The following is a 25,661-nucleotide window of genomic DNA, read 5'->3' on the forward strand; positions in this document are numbered from 1 at the left end:
GGAGGCAGAGGTTGCAGTGAGCTGAGATCATGCCATTGCACTTCAGCCTGGGCAACAAAACTCTGTCTCCAAAAAAAAAAAAAAAGTTAACATATACTTATCATATGACCCAATAATTCCTTTCCTAGAGAAATGAAAACATATGTCTACACAAGATTTGTACACAAATGTTCACAATCAGTTACTCATAGCAGCCAGAAAACTGAAACAATCCAAATGTCATCAGTTGGTGAATGGATAAACAAAATATGGCATGTCCATAAAACTGAATACTGATCAGTAAAAATGAATTATTAACATACAACATATGGAAGAATCTCAAAAACATCATGCTAAGTGAAAGAAGTCACACATTAAAAAGTCCATAGTGGATGATTCCATTTATCCCAAATTCCTAGAAAAGGCAAAACAGTAGCAACAGAAAGCAGATCAGTGGTTGACTGAGGTCTGCAGTAGGAACAGGAATTGCCAGCAAAGAGGTACTAAGGTGATGTAAGTGTTCTAAGACTGGTAGTGATGGTTTATTTAGACTTACCGTCATAAATCAAACTGCACAGCCAAAAATAGGTGAATCATATGACATGTAAACTGCACATCCGTAAAGTTGGTAAAAACAAGTAACAAACTCCTAGGTACCATGAACCCTCCTTCCGACAGCACTACTTCCCACAGTAGTCTGTACAAACCAGTTTCACGCTATTGTTTTTAATGAGTTGACCTGTTATTTCTTCTCTGAAGGTGCTCACGTTCTGCAGGGTGGGACTCTGCTCTCCCTTATACAGAATAGATCCTATATTTTTCTTTGGGGACATTTTTTAAAGTTCTGAGAGAGAGAAGTAGTTCATTTTGATTCTACTTTAAGCAAGCTTTCAAGTCTACTTAGACAGAACTGAAGTAACTTTCTGTTTGTTTTGTTTTGATTAGGTTTTCAACCAGATGAAGAAATGAATGAAATCTGCAAGACTGAATTTCAAATGCGATTGCTATGGGGCAGCAAAGGCGCACAAGTCAATCAGGCAGAGAGATACGAGAAATTCAACCAGATTTTAACTGCCCTCTCACGCAAATTGGAACCTCCTCCTGTAAAGCAGGCAGAGCTTTGATAACTCTCCAGAGAGAGACCTTTAGAATGTCTTTTCAAGTTTCCCCAGCTTCATCTTTGGGAAAGCTTACTATTTGATAAAGTAATAATGTGCAAATCTGACAATATACAAGCTTTTAGTATCCACAGGATATTAAACGTGTAAATTGCACAGAGCACACTTATTTATGAATTGTCTAAAATTACTACTGATTTTTAAATGAATAATTTATTATTAAGATAACTACTGCTAATGTTGATCAGCAAATTTAAGAGAAGACCTAGCTATGTTGGCTGGTTGCTTTCTATTATCATGGTATTTGACCATTTTAGTTTTAATTCCATGTCAGATAAGTGTAAATAGAAGAGTTTAAAAGCCTGAACCATTTCAGAAGGTATCAGTTATATGATATTCTTTAAACAAATACAAAAAATGTAAATACTCATGAATGAAAATATATCTTTTTGTGAAACAGTTATATCCAGTCGTCTCTTTCATATTAAACAAGTCATCTTGGTACAGTAATTCTACCTCTTAGCCACCTCAGGCATGCTCTTCCCTAGGCACCATATCCTGATGGTTAACCAAAACGAATGAAAGTGGTATGAAAAATTTAATATTCCTGGATTAGGAGACAGAGTGATAGTGACACAAGGTAGAAACAGCTGCACAGGACCTGGGTTCAGACTCAAGCTGTGGTACGTGCTAGCAGGTGTAGTTAGGCCAAGTTTACCTCATTGAATTCCATGTGCAGCATAGCAGCCTGTACAAACTGGGCACCCAGATGTTATGAACAGAACATCTCTTCACATATTTCAGGGTAATCAACTGTTACCTTTTCCTCTAGCTGATAAGTACAACAATGTGTTTCCTAGGTTGGCTTTCTAGGTTTCTCATTAAGCAAGGGGGATACTTTCTACTTTCTTTCTAGTTTATCAATATCCCTCTCAACTTTCCCTATTGTACAGAATTTGGAATGTAAGACTTTAACATATCCTGTCACTCTGCCACCAACTGTCAAACGTTTAATAATCTGTTTTTCCTTCTCTTTTACATAGTATTAGGACCATACCAACTTTTATATTCGTCTTAAACTGGCTGTGAAAATTTCTCCACGATGTTAAATAGCCTTTAAAAACTATGATTTATTGGTGACAGAAGTTACACTGTAACAACTATCGCCCTGTGATGGTTTTTAAAAATGTGCCACATTTTTTTAAAAGGTGCCATAATGTTTTTTGTTGAAACATACCAAAGCACATTTGTACTTCCGGCAATATGGTGGTTCAGATGCTCTTAGCCCTCTCACCCATAACTAAATCCTGAATACATTTTAATAAACATACCTTTTAGTGTATGATCAACCTTGATAGAAATCCCCAAGGAACAAACTTCTCCCCCCGCCGCACCTGAAAAAGGTACAGCAAATTTGAATCAACTCCTTATGAGAACTTAGGAGCCGGGACAGACCTAGAGGCAAAGAGTAACGTCAGCTCAATGAATGAGAGTGTCTGTCTTGGGGGATCTTAAAATGCCTCCATTAAGCAGGACTCCTTAAAGGGTCCCTGTTAATGGAATAGAAAACATTCATCTGCCAGCAAAGGGAGGTTGCCAGGAAACATGACTGTCTTCACATACAGCTCCAGGAAGAAAATAATTATAATGACTATAATCTTCAGTGAGGATCTGCAACCACACGCCTGTCCTCATACAGGTCTGGAGTAAAAATTACAAAATCCAAAACCAAGAAATTTATTTACAGTGGTCACCGGTTGGTGGTGCCTACCAGATATGAAAGCTCATAACTCAGCTACAGTAATTAAGGTATCATCAGAAATTTAACATGACAGAGTGATACTGTTGATCAGCAAGGGAAAGGATGACTTTAATTCTTGAACAATTGGTTAAGCAAATGAAAGGGGGAAAATGGTCTCTTACCTCTTGTCATACACAAAAATAAAATTTGGATGAGTTAAGAACCTACATGTGAAAGGCAAAATCATAATACTTTTAGAATAAAATATATTTTACTTTGAATCAAGTATTTCTTAAGTTCGAAAAAGCATTAATTATAAAATAACAATCTGCATTAAAAAGAACTTCCATTCAAAAGACAACATAGAGAACCTGAAAAACCAGAAATATTGGCAACACATAAAATGGACAACAGATTAGTACGGTAGGCAGCCTCCAAGATGGCCCCCAGTGTTCTCTGCCTCCTGGTGCTCACACTCTGTGTTGCCCCTTCCCACATTATACCAGGCTTTGTGCAACCAAGCACACAGGGCAGAAGTAATGGTATGTTGCATCTGAGATAGGTTATGAGAAGACTGTAGCTTCTGTCTTGAGTCTTGGATCACTCACTCTGGGGAAAGCAAGATGCCACCTTGTGAGTATCCCTGTGGAGAGGTCCTCATGGCAAGGAACTGTAGCCTCTGGCCAACAGCCAGCAAGGATAATCTTGGAAGTGGACTCTCCAGCCCCAGTCAAAGCCTTGAGGTGACTACAACCTCAGCCAGCAGTTGGACTGCGACCTCATGAGAAACCCTGAGCCAAAATCAGCCAGCTATGTTACACAGTAAGAGATAACTAACACAATTAGCATCCTTAATACGTAAAGAGCTTCCATGAATAAATATAAAAAGACAATTGACCCCCCCCCCCCCCCGCCGAAAACAAGAAGGATGAAAACAGGGTTTTTACAAGAAGGGGAAACATAGTAAACACGAAGATGCACAACATCAATAATCAGGGCAACAATTGAAACCTACAATGAAATGCTCTTTTATATCCTTTAACTGACAAAAATTGAAGTCTGACTCCTAAGTGCTGGTCAGGATATGGAACACGAATAACCCTTATACAATGCTTGTAGGAGTGTAAAAATATTACAATAACTTTGGGAGGAAAATGTGGCATTATATTTTAAAACTGAAAATTAAGGAAGTCCTAGCCAGAGCAGTCAGGCAAGAGAAAGAAATAAAAGGCACCCAAGTAGGAAAAAGGGAAGTCCTATTTTCTCTGTGTTGATGATGATTCTGTACCTAGAAAACCCTAACAATTCCACCAAAAGACTCCCAGACCTCATAAATGACTTAAGCAAAGTCTCAAGATGCAAAACCAATGTACAACAATCAGAAGCATTTCTATATACCAGTAACATTCAAGCTGGGAACCAAATCAAGAATATAATCTCATTTACAATAGTCACCAAAAAACAAAAACAAAAACAAAAAAAACAAAAACTAGGACTGCTGAAATACTGCTGAAAGAAATCAGCAGGTGACACAAACAAATGGAAAATCAATCAGTGTTCATGCATTGGAAGAATGAATATCATTAAAATGTCAATATTACCCAAAGCAATATATAGATTCAACACTATTCCTATCAAATTACAAATGTCACTTTTGACAAAATTAGAAAAAATCATTCTAAAATTCATACGGAACAAAGCAAAAAGAATAAAGTGGAAGGTATCACATTACCTAACTTCAAACTATACCACAAGGCTACAGTAACCAAACCAGCATGGTACTGGTACAAAAATAGACACGATAGACCAATGGAACAGAGTAAGGACCCCTGAAATAAAGCTGCTGCACACCTACAACCAAATGATCTTCAACAAAGTTGACAAAATAAATAATAGGGAAAGTATACCCTATTCAATAAATAGTGCTGGGAAAACTAACCATATGCAGAAGAATGAAGCTGGACACCTACTTCTCACAATACACAAAAATTAAGATGAATTAAAGACTTAACTGAAAGACCTCAAGCTATAAAAAGCCTAGAAGAAAACCTAGAAAATACTCTTCTAAATATTGGCCTAGGCAAAGAATTTATGACTACATCCTCTAAAGCAAATGCAACAAGAACAAAAGTTGACAACTGAGACCCAACTAAACCAAAGAGCTTCTGCATAGCAAAAGAAACTATCAACAGATTAAACAGACAACCCACAGAATGGGAGCAAATATTTGCACACTACACATCTGACCAAGGACTAATATCCAGAATCTGTAAGCAACTTAAATCAGCAAGAAAATAACTACATTAAAAAGTGGGCAATGGACATGAACAGACACTTCTCAGAAGACACATGAGCAGCCAACAAACATGAAAAACTTCTATCATTAGTCAGCAGAGAGATGCAAATGAAAACCACAATATCAGCTCACACCAGTCAGAATGGCTACTGAAAAGTGAAAAAAAATATATATATATATATGTTGGCAAGGTTGTGAAAAAAAGGAAATGCTTATACACTGTTGGTGGAAATGCAAATTAGTTCAGCCCCTGTGGAAAGCAGTTTGGAGATTTCTCAAAGAACTGAAACTAGAATTACACCATTTGACCCAGCAATTGCACTACTGGGTATATACCCAAAGGAAAAGAAATCATTCTACCAAAAAGACATCTGCACTCGTGTATTTATCACAGCACTATTCACAACAGCAAAGACATACAATCAACCCAGGTGCCCATTAGTGGTTGACTGGATAAAGAAAATGTGGTGGGCAGGCACGGTGGCTCATGCCTGTAATCCCAGCACTTTGGGAGGCCGAGGCGGGTGGCCTAAGGTCAGGAGTTTGAAACCAGCCAACATGGTGAAACCCTGTCTCTACTAAAAATACAAAAATCAGCTGGGTGTGATGGCGGGTAATCCCAGCTACTCAGGAGGCGGAGGCAGGAGAATCACGTGAACCCGGGAGGCGGATGTTGCAGTGAGCCGAGATTATGCCATTGCACTCCAGCTGGGTGACAACAGCAAAACTCCATCTCAAAAAAAAAAAAAAAAAAAGTGGTACATACACACCATGGACTACTACACAACCATGGAAAAAAAGGAAATATTCTTTGCAATAACATGGATGCAGCTGGAGGCCATTATCCTAAGTGAATTAATGCAGAAACAGAAAACCAAATACTACTGCATGTCCTCACTTTTAAGTGGAGCAAAACATTAGATAAACATGTACATAAAGATGGAAGCAATAGACACTGGGGATCCAAAAAGGGGGGAGCGAGAAAGGGGAGAAAGGCTTGAAAAAATACCTATTGGTTACTATGTTCACTATTTGAGCAAAAGGATCATTAGAAGTCCAAAGCTGAGCAGCACACAATAAATCCACGTAATAAGCCTGAACATGTGCCCCTTGAATCTAAAATTTTAATAAAAACTATAACGATGACCTGGCAATTCTACTCCTCAGTACAGATTTTAGAGAAACTCTTAAATCAGTAAACATGTACATAGATATACATAAGCAGTATATTTTTACTAGCAAAACTAATAGCCCAAATGTCCATCAACAAGAGGATGGATAAATTGTGTATACTTTTATAATGGAATACTATACACAATAAAATAAACAAGGATAAATCTTAGAAATGATGTTGAGTGAAAAAGCCAAGTCTCAAGATACAATTGAATATTTAAAATATTTGATAAATGGGATATTAAATTCATAAATATATAAATCAGTGTACAAATCATTTTATTCTTTAAACTACATAAAACTTTATCAAGTGATAGAAGTAGCACAAACCATTTATCAATCACTAATAATTTTCAAGTTGTTTAAACAAATGGGTTGGTATAATCTGTTTGATATGGCTGTCACCAGGTAAATGATGCCCCTGTGATTTGACACAAGGAACTGCAAACTCTTCCAGTGACTTCCCCCATTCAACTGATCGCTATCATTAGTTTACTATCCACTGTCTGGCACCTGAAGAGAGGGGACAGGCAACAGATCGCCATCTCACTTCCTACCCTCATCTCACCTCCTACATCAGCACAGCACCATCTGGGTGCTGGCTATATGCCAAGAGCCAGTGGCAGGAGCTCTCAGCCATAGAAGAGAATGGAGAAAAGGGTAAGAGGGAGTAAGATGGTTGGGGATTGCTGATCTTGCTTTGCCAGAATTGGAAGCTTGTAGTTTTTATCTGTCTCACTCCACACTCAGACAGTGCTTCCACTGCACCCACCTGGTAATATTCTATTTGTTAAACTGGGTGATACATTTATCTTATAATGGTTCATAACATACATATACATATAAACTCCTCAGGGTGGAGATTCTGGGTTTACCAAATCAGGTCGTCAAATGCTCCCATTCTCCCTAACAGTGCTGTTACAGCTCACAAAAAACAAGTGAGAAATCTTGTCAAACTGAAATTGTGTTGAAATCAAGACACGAATTGTGTCTTAGAATTCCCCCATTTGTATCAAAAGAAAGAAATGAGGCTATTTTGAAATGGCTTATTCTTAGGAACCTCAGTCAGTTGCCCAATACACTGTCCCCTAAAAGCTAACCTTATCTAATACTTTCAAGGGTGGTTGTCCAACTTCTCAGAATTTACTCTTCAAAATGTATGTTTGCCAATTCCCCAATCTTTTGGTGCCTCTTATGTTTTCTGTAGTTTCCCTAATTCCTGACAGTGACTATCCTCAGGAATCCATTGATCCTAGGAACTCATAGAAATAAGTTGTTTCTTAAGCATTTTTTTTTTTTTAAAACCTAAGCTAATACAAGTTGAGAATCCCAAATTCTAAACTCTAAAATCTGAAACTTTTTGAGCACTGACATGATGCTCAAAGGAAATGCTGACTGGAAAATTCTGGATTTGGGTAAGGATGCTCAACTGGTAAGTATTTAATGCAAATATTAAAAAAGAAAAAGAAAAAAAAAAAAAAAAAAAGACAACACTTCTGGTCCCAAGTATTTCAGATAATACTTACAATCTGTTTGTTCTTCAAAATAAAATCCCTTTCAATGAGCCTGGAGAACCTTTTCATTTGTTGTTATTGTTATAAGGACGTTATCTTCCCCTCACAAATAGGATGTGATTTCCCTGATCTTAGTTTCGATAATAAAAGCCTTTTTCATTGTTTTGCGCTCCCCACCCCAAACGTCTGTCCATCGGAAGTTTTAACAATTGACACTATTTTCCTACTATTTTGTTTTGTGTGTTCCTACTTCCAAACCTGGGACTGATCTCTAAATTTTCATCTCAACAATCACAGCCTCTCATTGTTCAGCATCTACCCTGAATTTTATTCCCTTTTCTGAGTTTCTAAAAGTTTGCAGTCATAGTTTCATATTTCCATTTTTTAAAAGGTGAATCTTCTGAAATTAGACTTTCTGAAGTTACAGATAATGTGTCACTAATTATGGCAAATGTTCTTCCCATGCTTTGAAATGCCAGGAAGACTTGGGTGTTGTAACTGATCAGGAATCAAGCCAGAGCACAGGAAATGCTGTCCAGCGTGTAGTGGCTAGACTGGGCTATGAGGTACAGGGAAAGTTCTTATGGACGCAGTGGATAGATGGTGTAAAAGGAAAGACTATGCAACACAGCTACTGGAGAAGAAAGATAAATCCAAATTATTGCAAGCAATTTAAATTCACTCTAAAGAGACACTGAACTTTTTTTTTCCTTTTAGGAAAGCTTAGAGAAACCAAAATTAGAATAAAATTTCCAAAACTGCTTTGCAAGAAAAAAAACAGTTGTCCCACTTACGGAATTTGTCATCTACTCTGTATTACCTGAGACTTGGCATATTCAAGAACAAAATCATCACATCTCTGGTTCACAGAGCAATGAAAGATCACACACTAAACACCTTAACAGGCCATGAAAAGATTGTTTTATTCCATGAAAATATTCTCAACAGAGAACACTATCTTTAAATGAAGGATTTACCATTAAGAAATCAACATGTGCACAAAGAGAGTAAAAATTACCAAAAAATTAAAGATTTTTTGGGACAATTCACATGTTCAAAATTTAAGAATGATTTAAACTGTGCAAGTACAAATGTCTTTCCTATTATAATAACCCATATACAGGTTGCACTATTCCACGTCAAGGAACTTGCCTCCTACGGAAGCAAATCCTGCTTTTAGAAAAACAAACAGTAGCTTGAAAAGAACAGTTAGTCCTTACAAGATAGTCTTAAACTTTGCCCTCTGTGGCTGTTAGCCAAAAAACCATAAGCACTTCAGGCTTTGTACAGAAGACAAACACAGCCAGATCACATTTCCTCATTACTAACCTTTAAAATAAAAATAGCACTAGATTTTAAAACTACTTCACGTAGTCTGTCAGTACTGAATAATGTCACATTATATAAATAACCCTGTAACGAGATTCAATATCTAAACTTTATAGTTTACTAGCTGCAAAGGTAATACACTATATGTCAGCTGTGTAACAGTGGTGACTTGATCTTATGAAGGCAGTAACTTTCACACAATTGTCATTCAGCTTTAGTATAACTGGTAGTATGATTCAAATAACACTGGGAAAAAGTTATTAAAGCAGTCACACAGCTTCTAAAATATTGCTTAAAATTCAATAATACACAAACCATTTCACGTTCTTTCTCCCCTCAAAACAGTAAAGAATCAAATTAATGAAGATTCAGTGGTACAAATAACCCCCCACCTGCCCCATCTCCCTATTACAACACCACTAAGAAATTAGTTAAGATACAAGTCATTAACAGAATCACAAATGCGAGGCAGGACACCATAAGCAACAGGAGCACTAACAACAATCCTATTTACAAGTATAAACATACAGAAATTCCATTTTACAAGTAAAAGTGCACATAGATCATTACAAAGTTTCACTAAATTTTATCAGGTTCAAACAAAAGCATCACGTGGAAACAGACTATCATTTAATTATCAAACATGATCGTCTTAACCCCAAATAAAAAGACAATTGGGGGAGGTCCACAAAACTTCTCATAAAAACACTGAGGAAAGTAAAATGGACTTGGACATGTCTTTAGTTTGATGCATAAATTTGAAGATGCACCATTGTATATGGTAGAGCTCTAATAGCCACCTACCGAGGCTACATCGGTAGCTGCAGCAGTGCTGCAGAGTTAAAGGAGGTCGCACTGAGCTGACACATAAAGCCCTTTGTGGGATACTGTAGTGGTAGTGTTGGCAATCAACAGATTTAGGCACTCTAGTTTAAGGCAGCATTTGAATGGAAGCAGCTGACTTTTGACAACAGTCCTTTGTCTTGCGGTGGTGAGTATCTTCTGTGTTTATTATGCCAGGATTTCAGTGCTGACTACAGATTCTTCCCAGACTGAGGTGCTGAAGATGTATCACGTTTCAAAGAGTTCTTTCAACTGGGCTGTAGGCTACAGCAGAGATGTTTTCTTTTTCTTATCATAAATACTTCAGGTTCACAGGCTACTTCTTCGTAATGCCAAAACTGGAATGTTTGCAGTGGGGAAGTTAGAGCAGTGTGCACAAATACTAGGATGGAAACATTAGTGCTGGAGATGTTTGACAAAGTGATTTGCACTACAAATGTAAAACAAAACAAAGGCTTTGACAAGAACAAGGGAATCTAAAGACATGCCTGAAAAATCTAGCTCAGTCACTCTAGACATGCAACAGGATGTTAAGCAAGCACGGAGGTGGCACAGGCAGACACTGACAGATGGCAAGGATCTGACAGATAGTGGGTCTAAAAGCCAATTAAAACAGAGCTGGGAGGGAGACAATCCTGTTGGGACGCTAATGTAAGACACATTTTTTGACAGCTCTGCATTCTTTATTGATTAGACAGCAATAAAATAAATAGAAAAATGGTACACTATTGTTGGCTTTTTCTTTTGTGGGAATAACTGGGAACTAGGAACTTAAGGGTTGGTATGATTTTTAAAAACAATGTATGGAAATGCTAATGAAGTTAGTAAAAAATAATCATGTCTACATGCACTCATGCAACTTGCTTCTCTCACTCTCTTTGAGCCTGACAACTCTAATACCCTCCCCCCAAAAGCAGCTGCATGTAACCTCCTTCAACATCTTGCCCATTTCCTCAGAAACCCTCTTCAGGAACCTGCAGTCCAGGAGGAAAAAGAAAAGAACAATTACTGAAGACCTTTGGTAAAACCAAAAGGGGTGTTCAGTTTAAAGTGCCTGTCCCAAATGTCTCTAATCATTTTACAGTCAGCTACTGAAAATACCAGGAGAATTTAAAACATAGGCAAACTTAAAAACTAATCTTACTGCTTCTTCACTTTACTTCCCCACACCACTGAGTCAGGGTGTGATCACATAACCAGCACTGCACAGTCCTTGACTGCACAGTGTTTCCAACAATGCTTGCTGAAATTAACTGGAAAAATTTATCTATCCTAGTAACTAACGATTCAGCTGAAATAACAAAATGCCCTAAAGGGTGGTATACATATCTTCCTTTAACCCAGATAGTCAAAAAGTTTCTCCTTTAAAATAAAATCTGTCAAAACTTCCCCTCCATTCAACATTTCCTCTATCTTCAAATGTGTGTTTTTCTATATAACTATGTATTTTCCTGTGTAACTGCTAAATGCTAAATAATCACTAAAGTGGTATTTCCCAAAAGTATTTTCAAGATCAAAAATACAAAGTATAAGATTAGTTTGGAAGGAAGCCTGTAAATTATTGAAAATTACCAGTTAACCTCAAAATATTTTGAGGTCTCAAACAAAATCTCTTTTATTCACCTAAGAGCTAGACCAGGAGATTTATTTTGCAACTCTCTTTAAATCTATTTAAATAGATTATGTGCTACGTGTTTATTTTCTTCCTTTAGGAAACCAAAGTTAAGAAAAGGGAAGAAAATGAAAATGATTTTATTATTTTACCAAATTTCCAACTACTATTTTTCTTCTTGAAAACTGTAGCTACAAACTCAAACTCCTAGAAGAAACCACTCTTTGGGGAGTCGGCTTTCCATGGCATTTCAGAGCAGTTTCACTTATTCAAATTCACTAGAGTCACTGTGTTTTCTGAAGTAAAGGGGGCAGAGAGCATTACTATCCATGAATTCCTGCCCAATAAATCAAATTCTATTTGTAAGGCAGAAAAACACAAATCCTTCACACAGACTTAAGCAGGACATAAAGCAAAAGGCATCAATTAAGCTTCACACCAACATTACTCAAACAGTAAAGTGCCACAAAATGTTTCTTGTGGTAATATTCACAAGATCAAGCCTACACTCAGCTCACATAGTGAACAATTAATCTTGGATGCCCTTTAAGTTTTCTTATTTTTTTCAACCTGTTGAATGTGTTTTCATTTTATGTTACTCTTTCTATGTCACACATGGCACAAAGGTGCCTGGTTAGTTTAGATATAAGTTACTGCACCTTTACTGTTTTTCTCTAGAGTTACATCTATGTATGACGTGGGAACGTAGCCTTCTTCACCGTTCTGTCTCCGAGCTCTTGTCCATCCGTCACCTTTGTCCTCCTCTATAATGTAGAGAACTTCACCTTCTTTCATTGCTAGAGTACCTTCATTATGTCCTAGATGAGAGTTTTCACAAGCATAATTTAAGAAATGTGATAATTTTTTTTTAAGTTACAAATACAACACACAAAATACAATGAAACCCTATTAGATTTCAATGTATCTGGAACTACTGACTCTCATTAGCAACATCTCTATTATGCTTTGTGGTTTACCCAGCACTTTCATATTCATTCTCCCATTTGAGCTGCATAATAAGCCTGCGGGGCTGGATAACATCACCCCCATGTAACAGATGAAGGTAACTGAGCCACAGTGACATTACATGAGTTGACAGAGTATTCTAATTCCTATGTCACTATTCCAACTCTTTACCCAAATTTTAGTGTCTTACTATCTAAAAAAATTCATTAGGTATGGATTAGGAAAATAGTAACTAGAGAGCAAAAGAGTGGGAAGAAAGAAGGAAAAAATACCGTTTGAAGGGAGAGCAGAGAAAAATACAGGTTTGACTCTAGAGGTGGTAGAAACAGAATGGCCATACACAACTCTTTTACTCTCTATCCCCAACCACCCCCAATCTGCTTAGCAGTAACAATTTTCACAAGTGAATCTTCATTTAACATGTGCTAAATTACTTCCCGGCTCTCTAGATTACATTATAGCAAGTGTTTTGTTTTGTTTTGTTTTGTTTTGTTTTGTTTTGTTTTGTTTTGGAGATAGGGTCTTACTGCCCAGGCTGGATTCGAACTCCTGGGCTCAAGCAATCCTCCCACCACAGCCTCCCAAGTGTCTGGGACTACAGGCACACATCACTGCACTTGGTTGCAAGGTCTTAAATTTAATATATTTTCTAATAAGTTACTAGAGACTTTGCTCAATTTTAAACCAACACAAAGTGGGGAGAAAGACCTTAAATCAAGCACTATTTTACAACCGTTTTTTTATGAAAGTGTTACTCAGCTCTCCTGCTAGTTGAGGGAGAGTATTTTTCAGAGTCCAGGAGAAAGAGGAACTAAAAATCTGCAGGAGAGGGCCTCAGTGCCTTACTTCCCTTCCAGAGTTTGTTCTTCAACTTTCATGGGGTAAGAGATAGCACCGTCAGTAGCTACTAAATTCTCTCCCACTTTCATCTAAACAGGTGGCCTACAGACTTAGTATATGATGATGGCATTCAGCTAACTATGCCTCGTGCCTATCTCTTAATGTTAGTAAGCTACAAGGAGGAAGAACATGAAGTGGCATCCACCAGCATCCCGCTTCCCGGGTTGGGCTACATGTTCAAGATGTCTCAACTTTGTTTAGGACATGTACACATTAGTAAGAACTCTGGTGAAAATTCTGCATTGACCAAAATTGATAATTAATTAATAATCTGTATTAGGATGCTAGTAACATGGGTAATTTCCTTTTAATTCCATGTATGGAAGAAAAATATCTACATTTATAATACAGTTAAAACAAAAGTATGCATACTAAAGAAATGGGATAATTTTCTGACAACGTGTATTACTTAAATAAGGACACTACAGTGAGTGACTCAATGTAAATACTTTTAAAGAACCAATTTTATCAAATACAATATTATTAAGAAAATCATACCATCAAAAGGGTAGATAGCTTTGCAGTGCCCAATAGCAGGCAAGGGATCATCATCCTCAAATTCATCATCAAACTCACTGTGGTGACCATGCTGTTGGGGTGGCCCACGGACTTCCTGGTTTGCATCATCAGTGTAACTTCCCTCAGGACTGTAAAACAAAAAATTATCTCTGATCAAGTATCATAAACATGAGAATTATATAGATTATTTACAAATTGATATCCTCAGGATCAATTCCAAAAATTAAATATTAATGACACGGTTTCCACTTAAGCCCTATTTTTTTCAAACGTCGAGTATACAAATTACTTCTAATACAAAATGCTGCTTTGCTGAATTTCCTGAAATAAAAAAATTACAAGATTACAATATTCTAGGCACAAAGTATTATTCAGTAAATACATCTCACTATCACCAGGTCTAGAGATAAAACAGAAAAACGTTCTAGACACTTGTCTTCCATCATCCCAAGTTTATCATCCTAAAATTCCTTAGGGGACCCATGCAGACCCATGTTTAGTTCACAAGCTTCAGGTTGAATTGTTTCTATTCTGGATCTGGAATGGCCATCAGAGCAAGCATCCGCATGACCAGTTCACAGGAAGTCCTGTAACCTAATCAGATGTGAGAAATGCACAGAGACTTTTGCTTGGGACTCTTGGAAGAGAACTCGCTCTGTCCCTTTTCTACTGGACTCGAACCTGCAGGAATACTTGCTTAGAGCTTTGGAGCCTTAAAATTAAGCCAACACAGTAGAAAGCACAGCTGTGAGGTGGACAGATTTCAAGTCCCAGGGATAACATCTGCGCTCCTAGATCAAGCTCTCCCTAAAGTCAGCCAATGAAGTCCATTTTTGGTTTAAGCCAGAAGGGGTAAAGTATTCACTCTGTCACTGAAAATTAGAAGATTCTCAACTAAAATAAAACATAAAGTAAATTTCCAACTAATCATGGTAACAGGGAAGTTGGTAACTTAAAAAATCCAAAAAAGCAGGTAATACAAATATAATTTATTTTTCTTAAAATTTTTTAAATCAGAGAAAAATGTTAATAATTTTGCTGAAGAATCAAATGACTGAATTAGATTTAATAATGGAAAATTTTACAGAATTAGATTTTAACAGTACTTTCAGTAAGCCTGAAACCAGAGAAATAACACATGCCAAAGAAATTAGATCCTTTTAATCTGAGTTTTACCTAATAACAAAAACCAGTAATTTGTGGGTATCTCTTGACAGATTAAAGATATGTACTCTTTCAAGAAGTCATACTATTATTACCACTATTTACTACTAGGTGCTTTAGGTACATTATTTACTTTTATACTAACAAACCTAAAGGGTGGATATTTTAACCTCCATTTTATACTTCAGGAAATTGAGATTCAGGGAGCATTAAAAATGAACTTGCTTAGATTACACTATAATTAAGTAGAAAACTAAGAGTTGTTACTAGGCCGCTCACATTATTCTCTAAGATGAAACCTAATTTGTGGACTTTTATTCTGGAAAAAAAGATATAATACATCAAGAAAGAAATGTCACAGTGGTACAGAAACTTAGCAAAGTGTCTTTTGGAAGCTCTGGTCCAAACTAACAATACGTGTTTTTTTTCTTCACAAAACTCCGAGCTATTTGATAGCAAAATTTTTCTTTGGCATAAGTGACCCTAATTCCACTTGAACCTTAAGAAACCTTCCAATGCCTGAGGAGCCTACGCCCTCAGACTGTAGCTCCAAGAATTTTCTATGTTCCTAGCTCTGTGTTTGGATGCATGACAAACTAGGATTGAATAGCAAGATGAACTTTCCTACTTCATCTGTAATTGTCACTAAAGAAAATTACTTAGGTTCAAAAGACTGAGGTTATTAAAAGCTGAACTTGTTAAATTTGGAAGAAAAAAACAAATTGTATAAAGTTTAGGACAAAAGGGTGAGAAAACTTTGGGGAGAAGAAATATAAATAAAATACAAAAAATGACCTTTCTCGTCCCTGTGTTACAAGATGATTTATGTCACTGCTATGTCTTCTGTCTCCTCTCCCACCTGTTTTGCCTTCAACTTCAGAGAGCCACGCCTTAGGAAAAAAATAAGCAAACAACTGAGCTCAATAAATACGTTTAAAAGCTCATAAGTTATACTTCTACATTTAAAATGTGTTTGTTTTTATAATTATGTAATTCTTAGAGATGTGAAACCTTTATTCCAAATTGGTCAAATGATCAACTTTATAGCTGATTCAAAAAAACAGTATAAATATTTAATTTTATATAAAGGTCTAAATAAAAAACTTCAAGGAGATTAAATAACACACATCACAATAACACTTTTAGATCATAAACCCTAACATTAAATATAAACATTTGAAGATAATTCTAAGAAAAACCAATCTATCATAATTAAGTTTATAAAAATAATTTATCCTGACAACTGCTGAATAACAACTCTACCTCATTCTTATGGATTTCCATTCGTAGGCGGTCAATGTTATTCATGGTCTCTGCTAATTTAGGCTGCAAACTCCCTGGATCCCCCATTTGTGGATTCTTCTCATATACATCTTTCATTTTGTTGAGTGCATCTCTAAAAAAGAGAAGGAAACCACAGAATTAAATATTAACTTCATATGCTTCCAGATAAAAGAGTTTTATTTGACTCTGGGGACTCATACGCAGCTTAATCTTAAGTAGAGTCATATCTTTTAAAGTTTGTCTAACACGACCTGATTAAAGACAATTTGCATAAAGGTGATAACATATATAGAGTCAGTAATTTATCAAGACAATCGGAATACCAAAAGAGAACAGAGTTCATTTCTTATTTCCTGCTTTCTAAACAAGGAATTTTATTTAGATGTATATATACAAACACAAACACACACACAAAATCAAGGGCTAGAATAACATTCTTCAGCTCGTCATGTCCCACATCAAATTCATTATATTCCAACTCAGCCACACTATTCCACAGTGTTCCTTAGCTCATACATCATCATTGTCCTCCCACTCACCTCTGCTAGAAATAGGAATGGCAGCTTTAACTTGCCCCCACCCAAAGTCAGTCATTTGCCAACTCCTCTCAACCTACCTCCTATTCTCTAATCATATCACAATTGGTTATGCCTCAATTAGCTGTCCTTGACTCTAACATCTGACACTATTGACTAATGAGCTGTCCTTGACTCTAACATCTGACACTATTGACTAACACTCCTCAATACTCTTTTCCTTCATGACTTCCTAGAGGGTACATTTTCTTTTTCCTCTTTCTCACCTCTGCTTTCTCAATCTCCCTCACTGGCTTCTTTCTCCTTCTTTGTTCAACCTTTAAATGTGTATTACATAAAATGACAAAGGTTTCTTCTTGTCTCTTCCTACAGTCTTGTTTGAGGATGATCTCTTAATTGTTTTAATATCATCTATGTTCACATGATTTTCAAATGCGTATCTCCAGACCTCTTTCTCTCCTGAACTCTAGATTCATATTTCTAAACTCAACTGGACACTTCCAATATGGACTTTCCACATTTGAAAAATCAACATAAACAAAATCTTTATCTTTGCCCTAAACTTTTTTCTTATTGTTGCAATTAAATCTATAGCTGCAAGCCTTCTTTTTTTTTTTTTTCTAAGCTTCCTCCATGTTTTCTCTTCTCCAGCATCCAATCAGGAGAAAAGTACAATCTACTTTGGCTTTGAAATGATTCTTTTATCTATTCCTCCTTTCTATTCCCATGGCCATACCTTAATTTAGGCCCTCAGGATCTCTCACCCATATTGTTAAAGTCTTCTACCTCCAATCTCTTTCCTATACTATTTACCTTTCATACAGCTTTCCATTATCTTTTAGCACACAGAGCTAATAATGTTACCCCTTCTCTCAGTAACTGGGGACTGTAATACCTACAGAACTCCACAGAAAAGCATTCAGAATTTTTCACAAGTCCTATACTTCTTCATCCTCAACTTCTTCTATTATTATGCTCCACATAATTTTGAACCAAGTCTCTCTGGATTAGCACTAATTACAGGCCATGACAAGAACATTAACATTTCTGTGCCTTTATTCTTGTTTTGGACATGGAGACATTTGAGAAAAATTTGAGTCGCCAGAGGTAACATTCAGGTTCCAAGCTAAGGTCAAACCAGTAATACTCTGGCCTTTCTGCTTGTATTCTCATATTCTGGACATGTATCCTTTCTGCAGTCTACTCATTTAGTGCAATGTTTCTCACATTTTTGTGCTTTTTGTTGATCTTGGTGTTTAAAATAGCCCCTAAGCATGGCAATGAAATGCTGTCTAGTGTTCTTAAGCAAAAGGAGGACATAATATTCTTACAGAGAAAATACATGTCTTAGATAAGCTTTGTTCCAGCATGAGTTACAGTGCTATCAGAAAAAATTCAAAGTTATAAATCAACATCATATATAAAATAAGGTGTTTTTGCACAGGAACAAAAGGTTATGTGTCAATCAGCTGACGGAAACATTGTGACCAGTGGCTACCTAGAACCTAACCCTGCATCTCCCCAAGAGCAATGTTTCAATATTCCATAATTCAGGGTTCACAGTGACTTTACAGAACACAGTTACTGTGAATGAGAATCAAAGGTATTGCAATATTTCATTACGATTAAGCACCACTTCATATCTGATACACTAATTCTTAACATCAAAACTTCAATCTCTCATGCTACAATTTAAGCTCCAATTTTATCCTCAGTGAAGATCTGGCAAGTCACTAATTCACTGTAATAACACTTTAATTATCATATATAATTCTATGTCCATTTAAAAAAATTAAACTAGAGGAAACTTCTTGTAAAAATGAAATAAAAAAGTAAACCTATGTGTGAACAAATATGAAGCTGTTAGTAATCAAGCACTGTCTGCCAAATGTTTTGCTACATACAAAACAGCCTCAGGTTGCTAATGAAATCAATTCACATATAAAAGCAAAATGAAAATGTATCAAAGTACAACAGGTGGTTAGTGTTGGTGAAACTACTCTTGACAATAAAACATCGAGAAATTTTTTGCAAATTAATGAAGGCATAAATATACACTATTAGCATCCAATAAAAATCTGCAACCAAGGAAATTCTCTAACCTATGACAGGGTAACCATAAAAATTTCCAGGGTAGGTGTATAATTTTCTCTCAAAAGATATTTCAATTAGTATATATGATTTTTAAGCCTTCTGTATATCATATTTAAGGGTGTCACTCAAAGTAGATCCTAAAATAAGCAATAATGATAGAGAAAACTTAAAGGAATAATACTTTTGGTCTGATTCTTTCTGTAGTTCTCTGTTAAGTTCATCAATGCGCTGCTGTAGTTTTTTACGTCTCTGTTCTGGTGGCAGATGACTGAAATCTTCTAGTGCTGGGCCCTGAAAAGAGAATCTAAATCACTATAACAGACATTTTCAGGAAATGTTATTTTTAAAATATACCTGCTATAAAATAAGGATACATACCAATCTTAAGTTTAATTTCAAATTTGCCTCAAGCAACCCCTTAAAAAAAATCTACACAGATGTGTGTGTTTATGCGTATATGTTAATGAAACAATGTACTGAAGAAAGAGCTCAAATTTCATTCCTTTTATAAAACCATGTAACAGAATAGGTAAAATCATACCCAGATACAGATAACCGGTAGGTAGTATCACATTACTTTCCAATCTTGGCAGATTATAATGAATACATGTAAACCTTCTTACAGCAACAACAACAAAATGGAAACACATAACATTTCTTGTCTATACAGGGTATTGTTTTATATATAACATATCACAACATTTCCAAATAAAACCCATTGTCATGACATTCAGAATGTTACAAATGTTCAAACTGAAAATATGAATATAATTAAGAAACTTACCTCACAAAGACAATCTAATGAAATATACTTTAATACTACATACAGTCTTTGAACGACTGTTAAACCATTCAAAACATACCTGGTCATTAAAAACCAAAGAGAGAACTATCCACTGAGCAGAAACTATATTCCAACAAAGAGTGTATTTTCAATTAACCTTTTGTAAACCAAATAAAGAAAGAAGGATAAAATCCTTCTTTAGGAAAGATCCTTGATGTCAGAAAAATTTTTAAAATTTTGATATTCAAGAAACTATGCAATTTAAGAAAAAGTACTAGTATCTAAACGTAAACATCTGATCCAACTGACATCTTTTCCCTTAAATGTTATTTTAATCACTGTTACTTATGTTATTACAGATTACAACAGAACCAATATTAGCAACTATCGAATCTATTTAATATAAACCTATATTACTTAAATCTTTATATATACTCCAGAAATTGATGATGCCTGTCACTATTCATTTTCTTTTCAAAATGGTTAAGAATATTAATATGAGGCCAGGCGCAGTGGCTCACGCCTGTAATCCCAACACTTTGGGAGGCTGAGGCGGGTGGATCACCTGAGGTCAGGAGTTTGAGGCCAGCCTGGAGCCTGGCCAACATGATGAAACCCCGTATCTACTAAAAACACAATAAATTAGCCAGGCGTGGTGGTGGACGCCTGTAATCCCAACTACTCGGGAGGCCGAGGCAGGAGAATCACTTGAACCCGGGAGGCAGAGGCTGCAGTGAGCCGAGATTGCGCCACTGCATTCCAGCCTGGGAGACAAGAGCGAGACTCCATCTTTAAAACGAGAAAAAAAAAAGAAAAGAGAAAAGCATATAAATATTCAATTTGTTAAAGTGATGCTAAAAGGAGCTCTCAAAACAAATACATTCTTCCTCTTTGGGCCACTTATGCCTGTAACATATGCTAAATAGCTTTATTTCACCACGTGTAAGAATGAGTCACTTACTTTCAGAAAAGAGAAAACTCACTCCTAGGATGAGCTATAATTAAATGTAAAATTTAATTAATAACAGAATCCCTAGTCTCTTTCCCCAGTGGCCTGTACATTATGGATATTCAACAAGCTTGCTAGAAAAACGCAGGGGATCCTAAGTATTTTTTATTTTTTTTCATTTACCAATCACTAGAAACAAGGATCTCAATCAACCCAATCTGACCGAAATAAATCAATAGTGAAATTTCCTTTGTTGATTTCCTTTAGATTTACTGGTTAATTTGTAACATAAATTTGTCGTATTTTATCTAATTTGGAGTTGAAGGTTTTTTGTAGAGACAGGGTCTCATTCTGCTGCCCACAATGGAATGCAGTTGAGTGATCATAGCTCTCATGGCTCACTATAGCCTCGAACTCCTGGGCTCAATCAATCTGCCCACCTTAGCCTCCCAAATAGCTGGGATTACAGACAAGGAGTACAAGTTTTGAAAACTAGCATATATATGCCAAAAATAAACTTCCTAATTTATATTTTAAAAAAATATTTCTAAAAATCTTGAAAAAGTACTGAATAAGATGAAGAAATGCATGTCAACATACTGTGGGTTTTTTGTTGTTAAAATTATGATAAACTCACAATAATCTACAAGTAAATCTGCCAGAATTCCACATATCCCTTATCAAACCCTGTTCTCAAATTTATGAACAGTAAATACTGAGGCACTTACATTTTGAATATCCCATTTGATATTAGAACCCTATTCTTATATAGGATATGAGAATTAAACTTAACTTTATTCCCTATGGATGTTCAGAAGACCTCTGGGACATTTAACAACCTCTCTTACTACAAAGGAATTTATAAAAGGCTGATTCCAACAGTGTAAAAAAAGAGTAATCTATTTTTCAGTAGCTTCCTACACAATAATTTTGGGGTTAGTTCCTAATGTAGATCCATTAATTTGTTTGAAATAAACATACCAAGGAACATCCCAAACCCATACACACCTTCTCTGCCACCGCCCCTGCTGCCTGCCAAACACACACAAGATATTTAGATCATATGTGCTTCTATTCTCCTTCAATAGTACAGAAGAACCAAGGACTAACTCCATAATGATACTAGCAGGAAATTTTTCTTTCTTTCTGGAAAAATCTAATGATTCTGGTGATAAAACTACAAATCAAATGTATATGATTTTTTTAAAGGCTGTTAAGAAAAATAGTATTTGCTAAATTTTCCTTCTGCATAACAAACTGTGGCTCTACCACGTAATCTTTAAAAAATGTTTAACCACAATTTTACCCTCTTCTGTAACATGACAAGGACTCCATTCAATGACATTTAAGAACTTAATGGGTTGATGACAATTAACCACATTATTTTCTAATCTTATGACATCAAGAGTACTGGCATATGCTGGACTATGAAACTATAAAAAGAAAAAACACACAAGGTGAAAACGTGGGATGTAATTTACCACTTGCTTTGAATTAAACAAAACAATGTTTTGAGATTACTTAATGTTGGCACAGTATATAGATCAGCACATAAGGCTTACCATCTTCACCGACCACTGAATAGTTCAATGGAAAACAGAAAGAAATGGTAAATTATTCACAGGAAACCATAATACAGAAGATGCAATAGCCTATTCTTTTTTACAATACTAAAATAAATCACATACATTTCACAATCCCAACAATTATGCCAGAAAAACCATTTTAAGCACATTTTGGAAAAGTAAATTACTTGCAAAAAAAGAAAGAAAAAAAGCATACACTGATAATGGGCAGATATTTTCTATGTTTAACTAAAACTTAAAAATAAACATTCTATCTGTAATCATGCATTTTCTTTTAAAGTGAATTTTATGTAAGTGGATTTCACTTCTATAGCAGTTTATTCTCAAATTACTAACATTTGAAAAGGTGAATACGAGCTCTAAGATTAGACATTTAAAAAGAAATCTTACGTGAAATATTAAAAAAATAGAATGTTCTTTCCAGTGCATTAAAGAAAACACTATTATCTACATTTTTATAGTTCAAAGTACTGTTTGAATTTAAATATACCACGGTTAGGTGAGGGAACATTTTTACTTTCATTTTAAGATCTTTTTAAATGTAGAGATACATTAAAAACACATTATTTTCAAAATAGTGAGTTATCCAGATTCAAGTTTCCCATACACATTTCCTAATATATACAAATATATAGGTTGAATTTTGCTTTAAAAATATAGCTTCTATTTTTCAGGTTTTATTTTAAAATCCATATGCTTGAACAACACTAAAAACATAACTTCAATTTATAGAAAACTGATTAAAATGTATTCTTTCTGAAAATATGAAATGACACAGATTCTGAAGAGACCAACCATAGTGCTCTTATACAATAAATACTTTATATATGTATATATATGTGTGTGTATATAGATATAGATATGAATATGGATATGGATATATCTCCCACATTTTGTGGGTCAGTAGGATTCTCCGACTGGCACAGCATCTATCTAGCATCCCAACTACACACACACACACACATACACACACACGGTGACCCAGAATATGCAACAGAGCTTTATAAAGTTAATCTTCACATTCATCTCAATTGGTGAGCAGCCTCTAAAATTTTTACTTTTCCCTGTTTTCTAAATCATGATGTTTTAAGAGAAGGTGTTGGGGAGATGTCAGGTAAAAAATTCACATTAAAAATATGAATGAATTTTAATAAATAATCTGACAAAAATATCTACCCCTTATCTCTGATGAGTTGGTCACTGCTATGCATTATCTTTCCAAATTAAGTTTAACATTCTTTAGACTGTCAGTATTTTTGAGAAACAAAAACCACAATTTACTTTGCTATGAAAAAACTCCTGGTAAGGAAATAAAAAGGTTTAAAGAAAGATATTCATGGTCTTTCAAAAATGTTATTAAACGAAATTATATACAGGACAAGCAACAAAACATTTAAAGTATTTGAATTTGACTTATCTGTTGATAATTTTCACCAGCGAAATTTCTAAGTGATGCAAATTATCTTTCCAATTTCTATATTAATCTTTTAGAGAAAGCATTAAGATAATTATAGCTGAAATATCAAAATTTTCAGCTGTTTGTTAATCTAGTCTTACTATCAATTGGAAATCTGATAATTAGATTTGGGGATATACAAAACTCAAGTTCTTTGTAAAAATAGTAGACATATTTTCTGTGTAAGGTTTTAAACTAATACAGGTTCCACACAAAAATATCTTAGTCTCATATACAATTATATACTCATAAACTAGAAAATTTCATATACTCAACTACATTTAATAAACACAAGAGAGCTAAAAAGGAAATCATTTAGGCAATTAAAATTATTAGGTGTATTTCATTTTACATAGGACAAAATTTCATGAGAACTACTCTGGAGAGATAAAAGCTTAGAAAAAAGTCTCTGAAAGCCTATAAAGTCATAAATAATTCAGAGAGAAAACCTGGACTCACTGCTAATAACTTAAAAAATAGTATCCAATAAAACTCAAATAAAGTAGCAATAGAGTAAAAATTATTAGTTTGTTTTTAAGTAGTTATGTTCGAGTATATCCTCAAATATCCATTAACAGTTAGAACTTAATGTCACAGAATGAAATTATAGACCTTCCTCCCTCAGAAAAGATCTGCTGATACCACTGTCAAACTCAAAAACACTGGTGTAAGATAACATTTTTCATATCCTTAATTTTATATTGGGTTGTATACACACCAGTTTTTCTTTAAAAAAGGAAAAGGAAAAGAAAGAAAAAAATCATAATTTTTTAAAGAAGTTATTTAGGAAAAGCAATGTGCAGCAAATATTGCACAAAACAAGAGTTTCTGAACTGAACGGTACAACTCATCGGTTTTAAGAAACCTCTAGACTTGTTCTATAATCTTTAATAGACTGAAAACTCCATGTAAAAACATATAAATAGGCTTACTTAAAGCTTACCTCCTTTTTTTTGAATTTTTCTATATTGAGAAAATTCTTAAGTGGGAAAAAAAATCTCTATAGGTTAATTTTTGAGATACATATCTAGTAAATACCAAACAGTAATCAAAAGAAAAAAATTTCTCAACCTCAAAGTTGTAATCCACTTTCCTCCCTGCTCTGTCCTCTAAAACCCCAGTTGGTTTGTCATATTTTCTATCTTGCACGCTGCTTTCTTCTTTGGAATGGTAGCTAATAATAAATCTGGGAGGGGATTTCAGCCTTCTAAAACTAGGCCCCTACAAAAATAACTTATGAGTATCTATAATTTGTGAGAAACAAATAATAAACAAATACTTTTAAGTTTTACAGTTGTAAAATTCTACCTACAAACTTATTAAAAATAATAATAATAAGATGACACATATTTAAGCTTCTCTGTCCAGGGCTCATAGCTCTAATTGCCTGAGGCTTTTTTTTCTTTTTTTCTTAGAATTACACTTACGCTGCATCTCTATGACTATATGTGAAAAATATGACTATGACTATATAGTGTAAAATATGACTATTTTAACTGGGCCTGGTAGACTCATTATGTAGGATATACAAATGATTACAAAAACGTGACTGCTACATGGTAATTTCTCATGATTTATGTAACAACATAATATTTAGTGTAGTCTAAATTGCGAGAAGAGTGGTGGTTCATGCCTGCAATCCCACGACTTTGGGAGGCTGTAGTGGGAAGATTGCTTGAGCCCAGGAGTTTGAGATCAGCCTGGGCAACAACACATCTCTACAAAAAAAATTAAAATTAAAAATAAGTAATAAATAAACTGCCATAGGGAAGGAACATGGAAATGAGTTCTAGCCTCGTAACTGAGGCAATAGAAATC

The 25,661-nt window shown here is 35.2% G+C and overlaps 2 protein-coding genes across 8 annotated transcripts in view; one reads left to right on the plus strand and one right to left on the minus strand.

Moving 5' to 3' along the window:
• BCAR3 (BCAR3 adaptor protein, NSP family member) overlaps positions 1–1,560 on the plus strand; it is a 282,586-nt gene extending 281,026 nt beyond the window's left edge. For all 5 annotated transcript variants that reach the window (XM_073008566.1, XM_007977913.3, XM_007977912.3 and 2 more), the window contains one exon: positions 925–1,560. In XM_073008566.1, coding sequence (XP_072864667.1) covers positions 925–1,103 — 179 coding nt within the window. In that variant the 3' untranslated portion in view covers positions 1,104–1,560. The remainder of the gene's footprint in view (positions 1–924) is intronic.
• A 7,159-nt stretch (positions 1,561–8,719) lies between these two features.
• The window catches only part of FNBP1L (formin binding protein 1 like), a 108,018-nt gene continuing 91,076 nt past the window's right edge, over positions 8,720–25,661 (minus strand). Inside the window, exons 10-15 of one of the 3 annotated variants that reach the window (XM_007977923.3) lie at positions 19,250–19,359; positions 16,418–16,550; positions 15,950–16,044; positions 13,970–14,118; positions 12,265–12,423; positions 8,720–10,967 (exon numbers count right to left, since the gene is read on the minus strand). In XM_007977923.3, the coding sequence (XP_007976114.1) occupies positions 10,960–10,967; positions 12,265–12,423; positions 13,970–14,118; positions 15,950–16,044; positions 16,418–16,550; positions 19,250–19,359 (654 nt within the window). In that variant the 3' untranslated portion in view covers positions 8,720–10,959. Of the gene's footprint in view, positions 12,424–13,969; positions 14,119–15,949; positions 16,045–16,417; positions 16,551–19,249; positions 19,360–22,363; positions 22,379–25,661 lie in introns of all 3 variants that reach the window. The other 2 variants (XM_007977919.3, XM_007977922.3) reach the window with 2 other exon arrangements.

Source organism: Chlorocebus sabaeus, chromosome 20 (genome assembly GCF_047675955.1).
Source record: "Chlorocebus sabaeus isolate Y175 chromosome 20, mChlSab1.0.hap1, whole genome shotgun sequence".
Classification (NCBI taxonomy): domain Eukaryota; kingdom Metazoa; phylum Chordata; class Mammalia; order Primates; family Cercopithecidae; genus Chlorocebus; species Chlorocebus sabaeus.